Raw genomic sequence first — 13,852 nt, forward strand, 5'->3', positions numbered from 1 at the left:
GTTAGCAATTAATTAAAGGTAACGAGTATCGGCTGTATGAGGATCGAATGGGAGAGGGAGGTTCGCTTTTTGCGTTCGTCTACTGTTCCCTCGAATCGACGATAAAAAGCAATCGATTGCCGCGCGAACGGTTAATTAGAAGCAAATAGTTACCGGGCGGACGACGACTGTGATAGAACTTTGTTATCTTATCGGAGCCAATTACACCGGTGCTCCCAACGGAGGGTTGAATGGTCACCGGGTACCGTAATCGCGATTATTAATACCGGGCGCGCTTCCGATGCGTCTCAATCCGGCTCGTCTCTCTCTTAAATCCCAAACTTTCCGATGGTGTTACGTACGCGGAGCGATCCGCGATATCGAAACGTCGCATTAACCTATGCGCTTATCGTGGGAACCAATTTGCGATATCGGATAAACGCGGCTGGAAAAACTTGCTATCTCAATCGACCGGCGGGATAAGCGGCCGTTTAATATCTGTACGAGCGACTTATAGAATCGGCGTGATTATCCTCGAAGGATAGGACTGCGCTAGAACGAAGCGCGCTACCGTCGCAAAATTCCTGCGAAAGAGCGATATAATTCATTTACGGCTGCGTTCGCCATGACGCGTGTCAGTTTTATTAAATTACACGAAATGAAACAATAAATCTTTATGAAATGTAAACTGTACGCGCTTTGCTCTTTGATAAAATTACATTTCGTGCTTATTTAGCTGGTCGCTTGAGCCACGTGTGTAATATTTAAGCACTTTTGATGAATCCACGCAGATAACGGACGCGACACCGTGTGTACACGCGTCTTTCTCATATATATAACATATATTATGTACACGTTATATAAACGGGAATTCGGGATCGTATATATGTACGTTATCTCCATCGTATGTGTGTCTATTATATGTTCACTTTTATATATGCGCGTATGTGTTTGTGTGCCTTCGAATTCCACTCGTATGAAATGGCCATCACGTGACTGGATTGCAATTGCCAAACTTTGAACATATACGTGCGGGACGAGAAACGGAATGTAGCAGAAAGATAGAGAGAGAGAGAAAGAGTGAGGGGGGGGGGGGGGGAAAAGGGGAAGAGCAGNAAACTGTTCAATCGGTGATATATTCGTCGTGAATAATTTTCATTACGAATTTTGGTAATTGGACTATTGCGATAGACAGCTGCGACGGTCGATTAGTTTCCGCAATCCAAGTAGTAGTACTGCAAATTTTATTCGCATCGATAGCGCATCAATATGACTGATTATTTCTAAAAGATACGACACCAATCACGAAATTACTGATCGCAAAGTCCGACGTTCGCGAGGAATTATCGGTCATTCTATAAGTAATTGTGCGATGATGTTCGCTTCGAGATTAGGAGAATTTTATGAAAAATAGGGTTGAAAAGTCAATTATAAGATGGCGGAACGTTGCAAAGTCAGACAGTGAGTGTATTTGGAATTAATCTTGAGTATCTACTAAAATAATAATAATTATTATTATTATTTCTGTATTTTCATTGAAATTTATGGAGTTACTTGAAAAAAAGCGTATGCAATAACTCATGGGATGCTTTCGGCGTGATCAATTTTCAAGTATTTTCCGCAACAATGAGGATCTTATCGATGGATAACGCCGCCGGTGATAGAGTTGTGCGTGCTTTTTTTCGATAGCAGTGTTACACGACGACGACAGCAATATCTCCGACAATTTATGAGCGCGTTAAAAGGATCTCCCCTTCCGCCGAGAGAGTTCCCGATTAATCCGGAATTAATGCAGGAAATTCGCGGAGAAGCTAAATTCGGCGCATATGTGCGATTCTGTGCGCGGAATGACCGCCGCTTGATCTGATTGCAATCGGCGAGTTTTGAATGGCCATAGAAATTGAGAGCGGAACCGAGTAAAATCGTTGCGAGAGCCGACGCACTCGCGCCGAGTGTCCGTGACAGGATTTTCTCGAGAGCGAGCGTGTAGTCAACAACAGTGTGTTAAATTCCGCACGGGAGCGTCCTACATAAATGTTGTTGAAAACTTTTCCACTGTCCCGAGCGGATCGCGCGATTCGCTCGCAGGCTCTCCTGGTTGTAACAAACAGAGAGATGCTTAAGCTGTCTTTTGGGTTTAATCGCGTCGCGTTTGCGGAACGAGTTAACTGCGTGCGATTTCGTAGACGATCTCGGAAGGACGTGCAAAAGTTCGAGATCTTTCCGAGAGAAATCCGCGATCGATGCGTGATGGAAATAATATAAACGAGTTTAAATTGAAACTTGTACGTACGGAATAACGCCTCTCATTTAGCAGTCTTCGCCGGGAAGATACAAATTATTTGCGCGAAATTGCCTCGATCTCTCGCGCCACAACGTGCTTTGTTCTACAAATTATGGCGCCTGTTCTCCTGATTACGGTCATAAGTTCGGTCTTTACTCCTTTCTACTTCTTAAGCACCGAACTGCAAATGGAGTTGGCCATCTTAGGATTCAGTTTTACGATTATCTCTATGGCACAAGTGTTACCAATTTTAGTAGAATCAGGATTTGATCTTAATGTATTCTCTTATTTCTTCGCGCCCCATTTCTTTCCTTATCCGCGGAATGGTCGAAGTATCGAATCAGGCGGCATGCCAAATCGCACCCACGGGAAGATAAAGAAAAAGAGATAGAGTGTGTGTGCGTGTGTGAGAGAGAGAGAAAGAGAGCTATCGAAGAGCTTCCCGTAAGATTTCTCGGCTTCTTTAATCACCTTCGCTTTAACGGCGCTTTTGAGAGAAACGGGACGCGGAAATCGTTGCCACGGTAAGTGCCTCGATGATTCACTTTCCATGTTCGACATCGAAGCCGTTACAATTCGCGTTTCTACATCGCGCAAGGTGTTTCCTCAACGAGCGTTTAATTAGCGGTAGTATCGCGTAAATCGATAACTTTCGCACGAACCTGTCAAAATAATACAGTCAAGTCAAATAGCGATATTCGATGACCATAAAAGCTGCAAATTCGATTATTTCTAGCTATGTGTCAATAAAAAAGTGAATTTAACGGCGGTACGATTAAAAATTATTTCTGTAGAATGATTCGTTACATGTGGCTGATCAAATATCGGTACACCGAACGAATATACGCCTGGCGAAACACTAAAAAACAAAAAAAAAAGAGGAAAAATTGACGAACGTACAGTGCAGGGCAACGTCCGTATCAATAGCGGCCCGCACAAAGAGCTGCAATCTCCCGGATCCGTAGTGGAAACGGGAAACGACTTCTGGCACGGGTTACGTAAGACAGAAATGTATCGAAAACCTAAGAGTTCTGAAAAATATACGCGGTTTACGACGGCGTTGAATCAACAAATCGAAAAAGGAATCGGCAAAAACCAATCGCGACACGTCGAGGAAAGCCTTCCTCAAAGCGCCGCGATCTCTTTTTTCCTCACGAGACCATGATATTTCAATTAATAGAAGGAGACGGGAATCGCTCGCGAAAAATCGACATCCCGTCGTCGTCGTCTGAGACAACTCATCCGGAAAGTGTCCTGACCCAGTTCCGCCGCGGGAACGAGTCCTGTCGATACACCTACCTTCTCAGTGTCGCCAATCGCTGTTCCTGCGCTGTGATGTAACCGTTTAGTGTGTCAATCAGCACGGCTTCCGTTTCCAGCAGCTCTTCCATATCCGCCAAAGCGGTGTAAAGTTCTGCCGCGGCATCGCGTGCCGTCACTGACAGTAAAATCGTTGCGACGGTTAACAGGGTCGCCTTCCTCATCTCCGACCGATGCTGTAATCAGACAGAAGTCGCACATTTATACATGTATACGCGCGTATTTATTAATATCGGTCTTAATCGTCATGGAAATACGTTATGTCGATTATTATTTATTAAGTAAACGGGAAAAAATATTTCTTTTGCAGCAAAAACAGAAGAATTAGTTGCGATCGCTTGTATTGCATACAGAAAGAAAAGGAAAAAATATAATAATGATTTGTGAATTAAGAGTAATCAAGATAAAAACTACAGGAATATCAAGATAAGAGTCTGACAAATTTAATTTAGTCTATTATATAAGTTTAGTTTTAAAGAGAGCATTACGAGATAAATTGCAGAAATCAATATTTGCCAAGATGCTCAAACGATTGATTGTATTCAATTTCCTATACAGCGTACAAAGTAAAAAAATTTTATGTTAAATTTAATACATTTCATATATCCCAAACGGTCCATACAGTTCAGTTAATGCGATTGGTCAATTCCATTCATCCGTTAAGCTTCGATTAAAATTAAATCATGATGGATAGAAACGGGCATTGACGTAGAATTGAGTAAACTTCATGTAGAACTAAAATTTCGACTCGGAATTTCGCCGTTAAATGGATCTTTGGAAAATGCATTCGATTACGATAAAATTTACACCTATTCGCAGCGTCTTCTGTTTCCTGGATATTTCGCGTACTTTACGAAGAGATATTATCCGAGTGATTATTCATGCATTATTCAAATAATTTGAAGTTGCGCGCATATGTGTGTATGCACATCGCCTCATTGAAGTTTCATCTAAACTGCCAGACCGAGTTCCGGCTCACAAACAAACATCGGCCCGATCCCATCCCCACGTGAGATCGGGCATTTTGCCCGACAAAAGAGCGATGCGAGACTCCGAGAAGCCGCGTACTTTGGATGGGGGCGCCGAAATTTTCCGAGGAAACGCGGGACACCGTTATTCCCTCGCGGAAAGTCGGGCGGACGTAGATGATAATGCGCGTCACCCGCTGTGTGTGGATTTACGCACGCGCGCGCGTTTGTGTTGCGAAAAGTTGCTGGCTTTGGCGGAGGATTAAAGTTCGCGCTGATCGTACAACTTACACCTGTGTCGGATCGGCGATTTATTCCGTTACACCGCTGGTACGTAAACTTGTCCCACCTTTTCCACAGCATTCCCCTTTTCGAGCCACACGGCGCCGACTAACCAACCCTCTTCCAGTGCCACCAGCTTTTACCTCTTGTCCCACTTTGCGAGAGCCGTTCTCGTGGTGAGAGTATTGAGAGCGAGGCGTGTCGAATAACTCGATGTTACGATATTCGGTCCATAGCGCTGAGAGATTACGCACTTAAAGGTTGCGGACCGTTTCGAAAACGATGCGTGAATGAATCAGAGGGCAATTGAGAAATAGTCGAGTTTATCCTGTCAAAGGGAGTGATAAATGATCGCTTTATATTTTAATCCCGAGTTAATGACTTCGATCGTCGCGTAAAACTGAAAGGTTTCAAAGGGGAGATTACCGATAATCTTTCTCGCTCCAACTTTAATGACGATATCTACTAGATATATATCCCCAGTTATTGCGTTTAAATTATTTCAAATGTTATCTCGTGCGAACATTATTCCAAATATGCTCTCAGAGTTTTACATAAATAAACCGTTAGTTTTGATGTGATGCAACATGTAAAGGTTTTAAATAATTTATAGCATTTAACGAGACTCATAAATCGATCTCGTGATTTCGACGGAAAAAAGAACTACCGTCAACGATTATAACTAGCTAAATAGAGAAAATCTTTTAAAACGTTTCTTCCAGCAGCGCCGTGTTAAGCGAACGAGAAAATGTACAACCTCCGCGACGCGTAATAATTCTTTCTGCAAACAGCTGAGAGGAATGTGGTGGCGAAGTGACAGCGATCCTCGCTATTTTTTCCGCCTGGCGGGTTTTTTCATCCATTCCTCCTTCCTAACGCTGCAACGCCCCTAATTACGCGTACCGTAAATTGGCTCGGCCTCCCCTTAGCCCCTCTCTCATTTCTTCGTCCCGGTAATCGAGCTTGAAGCCACCTTTGAAGTAAATTCAACGTGACTACGTGGTCACGTGTATACGCGATAAAAGGCACGCGTTGTTATATACTCGGTGACTCAAAGACTTTTCTACCCCGCTGCAGACGTACTATTTCTTCTCACGGATTTTCTCCGCGATCCCTTTTTACGCTCTATTAACACTTTCCGTTACGCGGCCCGTTCTTTTTCCCTATTCCACGCGTTTCACTTTGCGTCTTTTTGTCTCTTTGCGGATTAAAGCATACTTCAAACGACTCATTCCAAAACTCCTTATCTGGGCGTTCTACCCTTTTTTTCGCTAAACATGAAAAAATCACGTAGAATGTTGATATAACGCAGCATTAATAATAATAATTTAATTAAGAATGTACTATTATTATTTGTAAAAGTTGACAAATAAATTTGAAGAATCGCGAGCTTTGAAACTATTCAGTCGAGAATACTTCTCTGGTAATAACGACGAAACTACCGAAATCTCTCTCGCATTACTTTCCTAGATATTATAATCCTCATTCGCTCCTACGTAAAACCACCCTTGCTAATCCAGCATCTTTTATGATGTGCTGTGGGGATAAATTACACGAGGAAAGTAAATCTCTTTATTACAGCGTATTACACCGGCCGCTGATGGTTACCGTAAAAGATTACAACTTTCTGTGAGTCGCCATCGGAATGATCTAATCAGGTCGAAGTTTTCTAACCGCTGCATAGAACTGAGCGGGAAAAGTTGATAGAATTATAAGGTTTCTCGAAGACGTTTACACGCATTACTTCGCTCTACCAAGCGAGAAACGCGCATAAGCAACGAGGTATAACATAACCGGTGTCGCTCTTTTTTTCCACCCTCGTTCACGTTAACATTTTTCTTCCCTTTTCTTTTTTCATTTCACCGTGAATCCTTTTAGAACTTAAACCCGACCTCGCGGTAACTCGTCCTACGAGAAAGCTTTTCCCCTCTCAGGGAAGCGCTTAATTAATGCTGACCATTCGCCGAGATTACCGGAACCTGTCCGAATTTTCACAGAACGCCGGGAGCATTGGTAAAAACTACGTCCGCCTCGCTATTCGTATCCTCAAATGTGAGAATCTCGCGCTAATTAGTAATTAGCTGACTCGAATCCGCGACGCGTACTCGACATGATTCGCCGTGTCTCTTTTGTGCGTTCACAGTCGCATGTGAATATTATTCATCGGTGATACGAGCTGCCTGTTTCGTTATTCCGCGGCGCGAACAAAGAGAGAAGAGGGAAAATTGGAGGGCCAGGATTAAAATAGAGGGGGAGGAAAACTCGTTGAATATAACAGCGACTTTCCTATGGTAATTTTCCACGATGAATTTTTCCGATTGATTTGAGAGACTTTCTAAGACTTTAGTGCGCCTAACTGACGCGGCGTATATTATCCGGCGAACGAGCAGGTTTTGGGGAAGCGAGCGTGAAATGTCGCTAATAAGAAGACCGCGATCAGGTCGCGCAAAAAGGCGGCTTTGAGAGCGCGTTGCAGCTTCAAAATGGTAATTTCACGGCCTCGCGAGCATTTCGCCCGCGGCCAATTTAATTCCGGACGAATGATCGCGCCGTCTCGCTCGTCCCTTTATTTTTCTCCGTCTCCCTTTGTCTATCCAGTCCGGTGTCACCCGATTCCGCTCGTTCGAACTCGTTATATAGCCGGGGCGCGACCTTGCGACTTCCAACCGTTCCTCCTTTCCGAAGGGTCGTCTCGTTCGCGCGCCTCTGTCCGATCCACTCTTCGCTCCGTTCTTTCTATGGCGCTTTCTCTCCCCTCGAATTATTTCGATGGAAATTCCTTCTCGTTATCGCTAATCGATCCGCGTTATGCCGAAACTTTCCGATTGGCATTAACGATTCAGCGGCGTCTTCAATCGATACTTATTTCTTACGGTCGATCATTAACTCCTCGAAATCGTACGCGAATATTTATGCAGAGAATCGTGGCGATACGGTCTCTTTCTCTCAGAGTATCAAATAATCTGATCGGTTGATTTTCTGTTTGTTCATTTATTGTAAGTCGCAGATCTCCACCGTAAGAGTGATATTCTTGCTTTATTTTTATCTTCTATTTCAACCAAGTCACTGGACATACAGTTGCGTTATTGTTTTTGTACACTAAGCTCAAGGGGATTCACTCCAGAGTGCAAATATCAATCTATCTAGCTCTCTCTCTCTACCTACCTTTCCCTACTTCTAGAGTAACCCCTTACTCGGTGAAATTACCGAAACCTCCACACTGTCTTCCTTCTAGCATTCTTTGTACAAACTGTTGTTAGATCGCGGAATATTAATTTATTAGCCTAATTTTGAGCGATATATATATATATACATTGTGTATTCATGCCCTTAAAGGGATTTTTAACTCCAGAGTTAAATAAATTTATCTATCTCTTTTTCTCTTAACGCGAGAGAAAGAAATCATTTCACTCACGAACGGAAATATTCTATTGCGGCGATTGCGCGAAAACGTACGCGGTTAAACCGCCGAGATATCAACCGCGAAATAAATTATTTACGAGCTAGGAACAAAGTTACGTTAATTTCTCCCGCCACGCTATATCTACCATTTTGTCCCAACTTAAATTAATTTAATACCGAAGGGCTCTTATTATTCCGATCCCGTCAAGATTCTCACGGCTCGGAATTCCGCCGACGAGAAATTCTCGCCGGCTAAGTTCATCGATTCTACGCCTCATTGGGTCTACTTCTCGCGGCTGAATTGGACAATGCGTAAAAAATATTTGCGGTAGGATGATTCTTTTATTCCATTTCGATGATATTAACTCGCAAGAAATTCCAATCGACTCTAGGATCGTCTTTTATCGCGTCCACGCGGGAAATATCTATATTGAATTTCGCTTTATTTTACTTGAGAAGATACTCGAAGGGGCACAACTCTATCAACCGTTAATCGAGTCTAAGGTATCAGCAATATATTCGCGCGAGTGAAATCAAGTTCTCAAGTGCAACTTTTGCAGAATTTTCGTACGCGTAGAAAAAGAAGTTTGCTGCGAAACCATCTGCACATTCGTTGCGACAAGAATAAAATTTAGTTGGCATAACCAAATTAATAAATTATTCATAGAGCAGAAATAGTTTTGTTGTTGGGATAAATAGTATTTTGCTAAGTGAATTTTGACATGTTAATTCGTTGTTAGAACAGAATGTGTTTTTCCACATTTATTAATATATTCTTATATCGAAATAATTTGTAGATTCAGCAAAATAATCCGGAGAGAATGGCACTCTCAACAAACCGTTTTGCTGTCTACATAGTAACGAACAGATTTCGCTGCGACAGCATAAAATTTGCTGGGCCAGCAAATTATTTTTCTCCGGATTGTACGTTCAATCAACGCTTCGATTCATCTATCGGGTTTGAGGTGTGCGCGAAATTTCGCATTACAGACATCCGTCGACGTTCCCTCGCAAGCTATCGAGTTGTTGAAAAGCGAGCTAATGTATCTCGCGAAATTTCGTAACTCGTAGCACCTCAATGCGTCGCGCGGTCACTTACAAGTGCCGCGCTCGAGAGGCAAACTTAGCGCGAGGCGCATATCTCCCGGTAATTAAACTTAAACTTCTTGGGAAGCGATATTGTGTATATATATAGGCTATCGTATCCGAGAATATTTCGTTAGTGAGTTCGGCCTAAGGGAGGCTGATTTTCTCGATAAGTAGCGACGGATGTTGCATCAGACGACGTCGAACGGGAAAACTTGCTAGACGTATCGGGTTACCTCGATGATTCGACAAATTCCAAATGTTACGTAAAACTTTCATTTTAATCTAAAAAAATGTCGCGGATTCCGTTTTCATAAATTTCACGAATGTAGTATCCCGAGCACGTCACTCTTTCTCGATTTGTACCAACACGCGTTATGCAATTTTTACAGGTGTCTCAAGGCCATTATAATCACCCGCGAAATCGAAAAGTTATTTTACAAGTGCAAACACGTAGACGCAGGTACTATTCATAGCCCGAGCATTTCACACCCGATCAACGCTGACACACCGTCGGGATGCACCTGTGAAAATTGCATGGCCGCAATCATTCGGCGTATCATTCCTTTTCCGTGCGCACAACGCGCGTCGGTAGTCGTGCGAATGTAAACTGCGTGTTTACACGAGCCGCGAACTAGCGGGCGATGAATTATTCGCGGCCATCCCCCGTTTTCCCATCGTAACTGGCTTGGACCGGCTGCCAGATATTTTCGCGCGGAATTTTTTCTACCTTCGTCACCGAACGGCACGAAGTTCGCTCGTTTTAACGGCCGGCAACATTTATGTTCGCGTGAATCTTAATATGGAAAAGGGAGACCCGTATGACCAATTGAAACGTGTCAGTCCGATAAATTAGCAAGAGCGCCCGGTAGAAAAATAATTGCTCGTATGAAAAGACAGACTACTGAGATAAAAATAACTGATAAAATCAAATCTGAGGATAAAAAGAGAATCACAAAGAGAATATCGCGCAGGCCCGACGTAAAATCGCACAATAAGAAACATTTTATATTTTCGTTAAAATCGGTTCTTGTTGAAATTTTTGTGTTAAATTTTTAACATATCCATTGTGTTAGTAAAAAGTTTTGTATTAAATTTAACATAAGATGAATATATTGAAAAGTAACACTAATATTATGTTAAAAATTAAATATACGTTAATCGACAATGAAGCATGAAATATGTTATTTTAATATTTATACATATTGAATATCGACTCAACATAAAATATATATTGAGGCAATATATGTTAACACACCGCTAAGAAATCTGTAAGACATACGCCTGGGACGTTTTTGGACAAACTTGCACGTTACTAAAATCGTCATAACATTTTTATTGATGAAGCAATATTTGTCAAACTTTCAGAAATTGTAAAATAGGACGCATTTTAGGTATTATTGAAAAAAAATTATGTTTTTTTAATAATTATCATAACTTTTTTCACTTGAAAATAAATTTTTACGAATTTTTAAAAAATTGTAAAATAGGATGCATTTCCGGTATTATTAAAAAAATTGTTTTTTAATAATTATCATAACATTTTTATTTAAAAATCAATTTTAAACCAAAGTTCCCAGTACTTTTTTGACACATTGTTGACCGGCAATTTTACTTAGAATTTATTAAAATTTTTTTAATTTCAAAGGGGACACAACTTGACGGGTTTTATTAGCGAAAAACACAGCTTGTGGTATGCTGAACAACAATTACACTGTATGATCTCCGAGAACGTACTGACCCAACTCGTGGCCGGTCAGCAACGTTTGAGCAGGAAGACACGAGTTAACTCGTGACCGGTGAACAATGTGTTAAATTAACATACAGGTATGCTAAAAATTAAACGGAAACATTTTAACAAGAATCGATTTTAACACAGGTACAAAATGTTTCTTTACTGCTCGTATGGAAAAAAAGAATTAAATTTTTCACCGGCGCGCGGCGTAACATTATTGAAATGAACGACTGGGAAAGAAACGAGACAATCGAAGCGGAGTGCGGTTTCGCGTCCTGTGCGAGTTTCTTCGTCTCTGTCTCGTGAGCTTTCAGCGATTGTTGCTCCGAGGGGAGAATCGGGAGAGATGTGTGTGCGGCGGCTCATATAGTCGCCGGGAAAACGTGCAGATCAGTTTCCAAGCCGGCCCTCTTTTTTCTCCTCGTCCCTATCGACATCCGCGGAGCGGCAAAACGCGGAACGTCCAGGGATGAGCTTATCGAACCGCCTGGCAACGTTCTCCATTTTATTCCGCGGTGGAGCTCTCGGATTTTTATCGCCCCCTCGGAACTTGTGTCGTTTCTCTCGCGTCTCTTCGACGACGCACGCGGAGGCCTCCTAACGCACGTGCAATTTTTCCATTTTCCGCTTCGCTCCTCTCTCTTTCTATCATTTTTGCACGAATCTCTTTTTAAACGGCACGCGATAACGGTTGGAACGCAACGACCGAGAAGAGCGCCAACAACGTAACGTGGAAGGTAGCGCGAGTGGTTTTACGCACGGTCGCGAGAATTTCTCTTCTCTCTACTTTAGACTTCTAATTACGGTTGTCCGCCGAGGAAAATACGCGGGAGACGTCAGTGATTATTTCATGATCCCCTCCCCCCGGTTTCTCAACTCCCGACGACTTGGAAATTGTCTCTTCCTCGCCGTTTCAAACGGGAACTGAAATCCCCCCGTGAGCGGGAGCGAGTATTCAATGCCGATCACAGCGACGCGGGACTCTAATTTTGATCCTATTTAATTTCTGCAACTTGCTCGGTGACACTCGTCGAAGTTCCCGCGCAAACTCGTCGACAACTGGAGTTTACAACTCGATTTACTCTGTCTCATTAAAGCTCCGTCCGTCGTGTGGCTCTCAACGTTTTATAAGATTGCATAACGATGTTCGTTACCGGCGATTCGATGAGGAGATGTCAATTATCCGACTCGCGCGTGATCACATCGCCGGAATCCGGAGGGGCTTTCTCCTCGACGAGATGCGAGTCTTCTTCTCGGAGGAAAAGAGGCGTTGTTGCGATCTTTCTTGCGCCACTTCCCTTTTTGTCACGCTGTTGCTCTTACCATTCTTCAAATTAAAGAGAATGTGCGCGCGCTTCAACGTACTTCCATAAAGGTAATTGATTTGATCTGTTTTTGCCGGTGTTTTGTTGCTCGCCGTTGTTTCGCCGACTCTGTTACCACCGGCTCTTACGTTTACCGCTCGCACTCTTTAAATTAAAGGGGATATACGCGTGTCATCTCTTTTCTTTGCGCGAGCATTCTCTTTTTCTCTCTCTCTCTTCTTTTCTATCTCGCCTCTTTTCAATTAAATGACGTAAAAGTCGCGCGGAACGGGAGATTTAGAAATAAGTTGTCCCCCGATCTCCGCTGCTAACGCCGATTACGTAAACTGCATTAAATGAAACATTGCGTGCGTTACGCGCGCAAATCGCACGATGTGCAATATTGAAGAGATAATAATCGCACGTTTGTTCAAAGTGGAAGCCGCTCTGTTGTGTATAATGCGCGACAAGTTAGCGTCAATGTGTAAATCCTACGAGGCATTGTTCAAAAATATATTATCTCGCGGCGGTATTGTCAACAACAACGAAATTGTGCGCGCACGCACATATCGCAAGTAAATAAATTGACCAACGCGCGCGATGTATCAGAAACAAAGAAATATTCGTTCAGTGAGAAAGGAGAAAGGAAGCTCGTTGTTGTAATCCGCGAGATTTAAAGCGGCGCGTAAATCCTGCAAGGCGCGCTGGATCGTACCCGCCTACGTATGTAGCTACGTACTGCCACCGGAATTTCGCGTAACAGACTTCCGTGCGGCGGAAATGCTCGATGCATCGGCTTCATTCCGGATTCATTCGGAAAATGAATTTTAGATTACAGCGCGAGCTGCGTATCCGCGGTTGCACCTGTGCTCTCCGGGTTATGCGCTCGCGCGCCCGAAACCGCGCCGGCCCGTAATTCGTGAGCGGCAACACAGTGCCGCGTCGCTGCTCATATGCGTTTAAATAAATAAGCAAATAAACGAACAAACAAAGCGCAAAATCGCGCAAGAATTGCGAGAACACGCGCGCGATATATTATTACGTTTAAAACCACGCCAAAGACCATCGCCTCCGCATTGAAATACGTCTATCGCGTACCGACGATTTTGTCTAAAATCGGACTAAAATGTGCCTCTGGATATTTCTTTTCTTTCGTCCCGAGGACAAAACGGATTTTACGTCAATGAGGAGGATATTATTTTGCGAAATTTAGCGCGTTCCCCTGGCAAGCACGTAACAAGCGGCACAACGGATTTGCCACGATGATGCATAATATATATGTAAAGGAAATGCGGGTATTGTAGAATATCCTAACCTATTTTCGAGAGATAAGTCGCTACTAAAGATAACTGAAATTAATTTTTACTGAATTATAATGTGAAATATTTTTTAAAACGTATTCCCTCTAATGGATTTCGTTTATCTATAGTAAATTTAATGTTATTTCAATTTTTTAAAGATAGATTTTGGAAGAATAGATTCACTGTTAAAT

At 42.7% G+C, this 13,852-nt stretch overlaps 1 protein-coding gene and 1 long non-coding RNA gene across 8 annotated transcripts in view; one reads left to right on the forward strand and one right to left on the reverse strand.

Annotated features, from left to right (window-relative positions):
• The window catches only part of LOC106744675 (prolyl 4-hydroxylase subunit alpha-2), a 148,890-nt gene that overhangs the window by 15,116 nt on the left and 119,922 nt on the right, over nt 1–13,852 (reverse strand). For 6 of the 7 annotated variants that reach the window (XM_014619618.1, XM_014619619.1, XM_014619617.1 and 3 more), the window contains one exon: nt 3,563–3,759. In XM_014619618.1, the coding sequence (XP_014475104.1) occupies nt 3,563–3,747 (185 nt within the window). In that variant the 5' untranslated portion in view covers nt 3,748–3,759. Of the gene's footprint in view, nt 1–3,562; nt 3,760–4,842; nt 4,951–13,852 lie in introns of those variants that run through there. The other variant, XM_014619612.1, reaches the window with a different exon arrangement.
• Nucleotides 4,624–13,852, forward strand: part of LOC106744681 — a 69,745-nt gene continuing 60,516 nt past the window's right edge. Inside the window, exon 1 of the long non-coding RNA XR_001374470.1 lies at nt 4,624–4,881. This is a non-coding gene — a long non-coding RNA (uncharacterized LOC106744681). The remainder of the gene's footprint in view (nt 4,882–13,852) is intronic.

This window comes from Dinoponera quadriceps, unplaced genomic scaffold, assembly GCF_001313825.1.
Source record: "Dinoponera quadriceps isolate SergipeBrazil2010 unplaced genomic scaffold, ASM131382v1 scaffold1352, whole genome shotgun sequence".
NCBI classification, from domain to species: domain Eukaryota; kingdom Metazoa; phylum Arthropoda; class Insecta; order Hymenoptera; family Formicidae; genus Dinoponera; species Dinoponera quadriceps.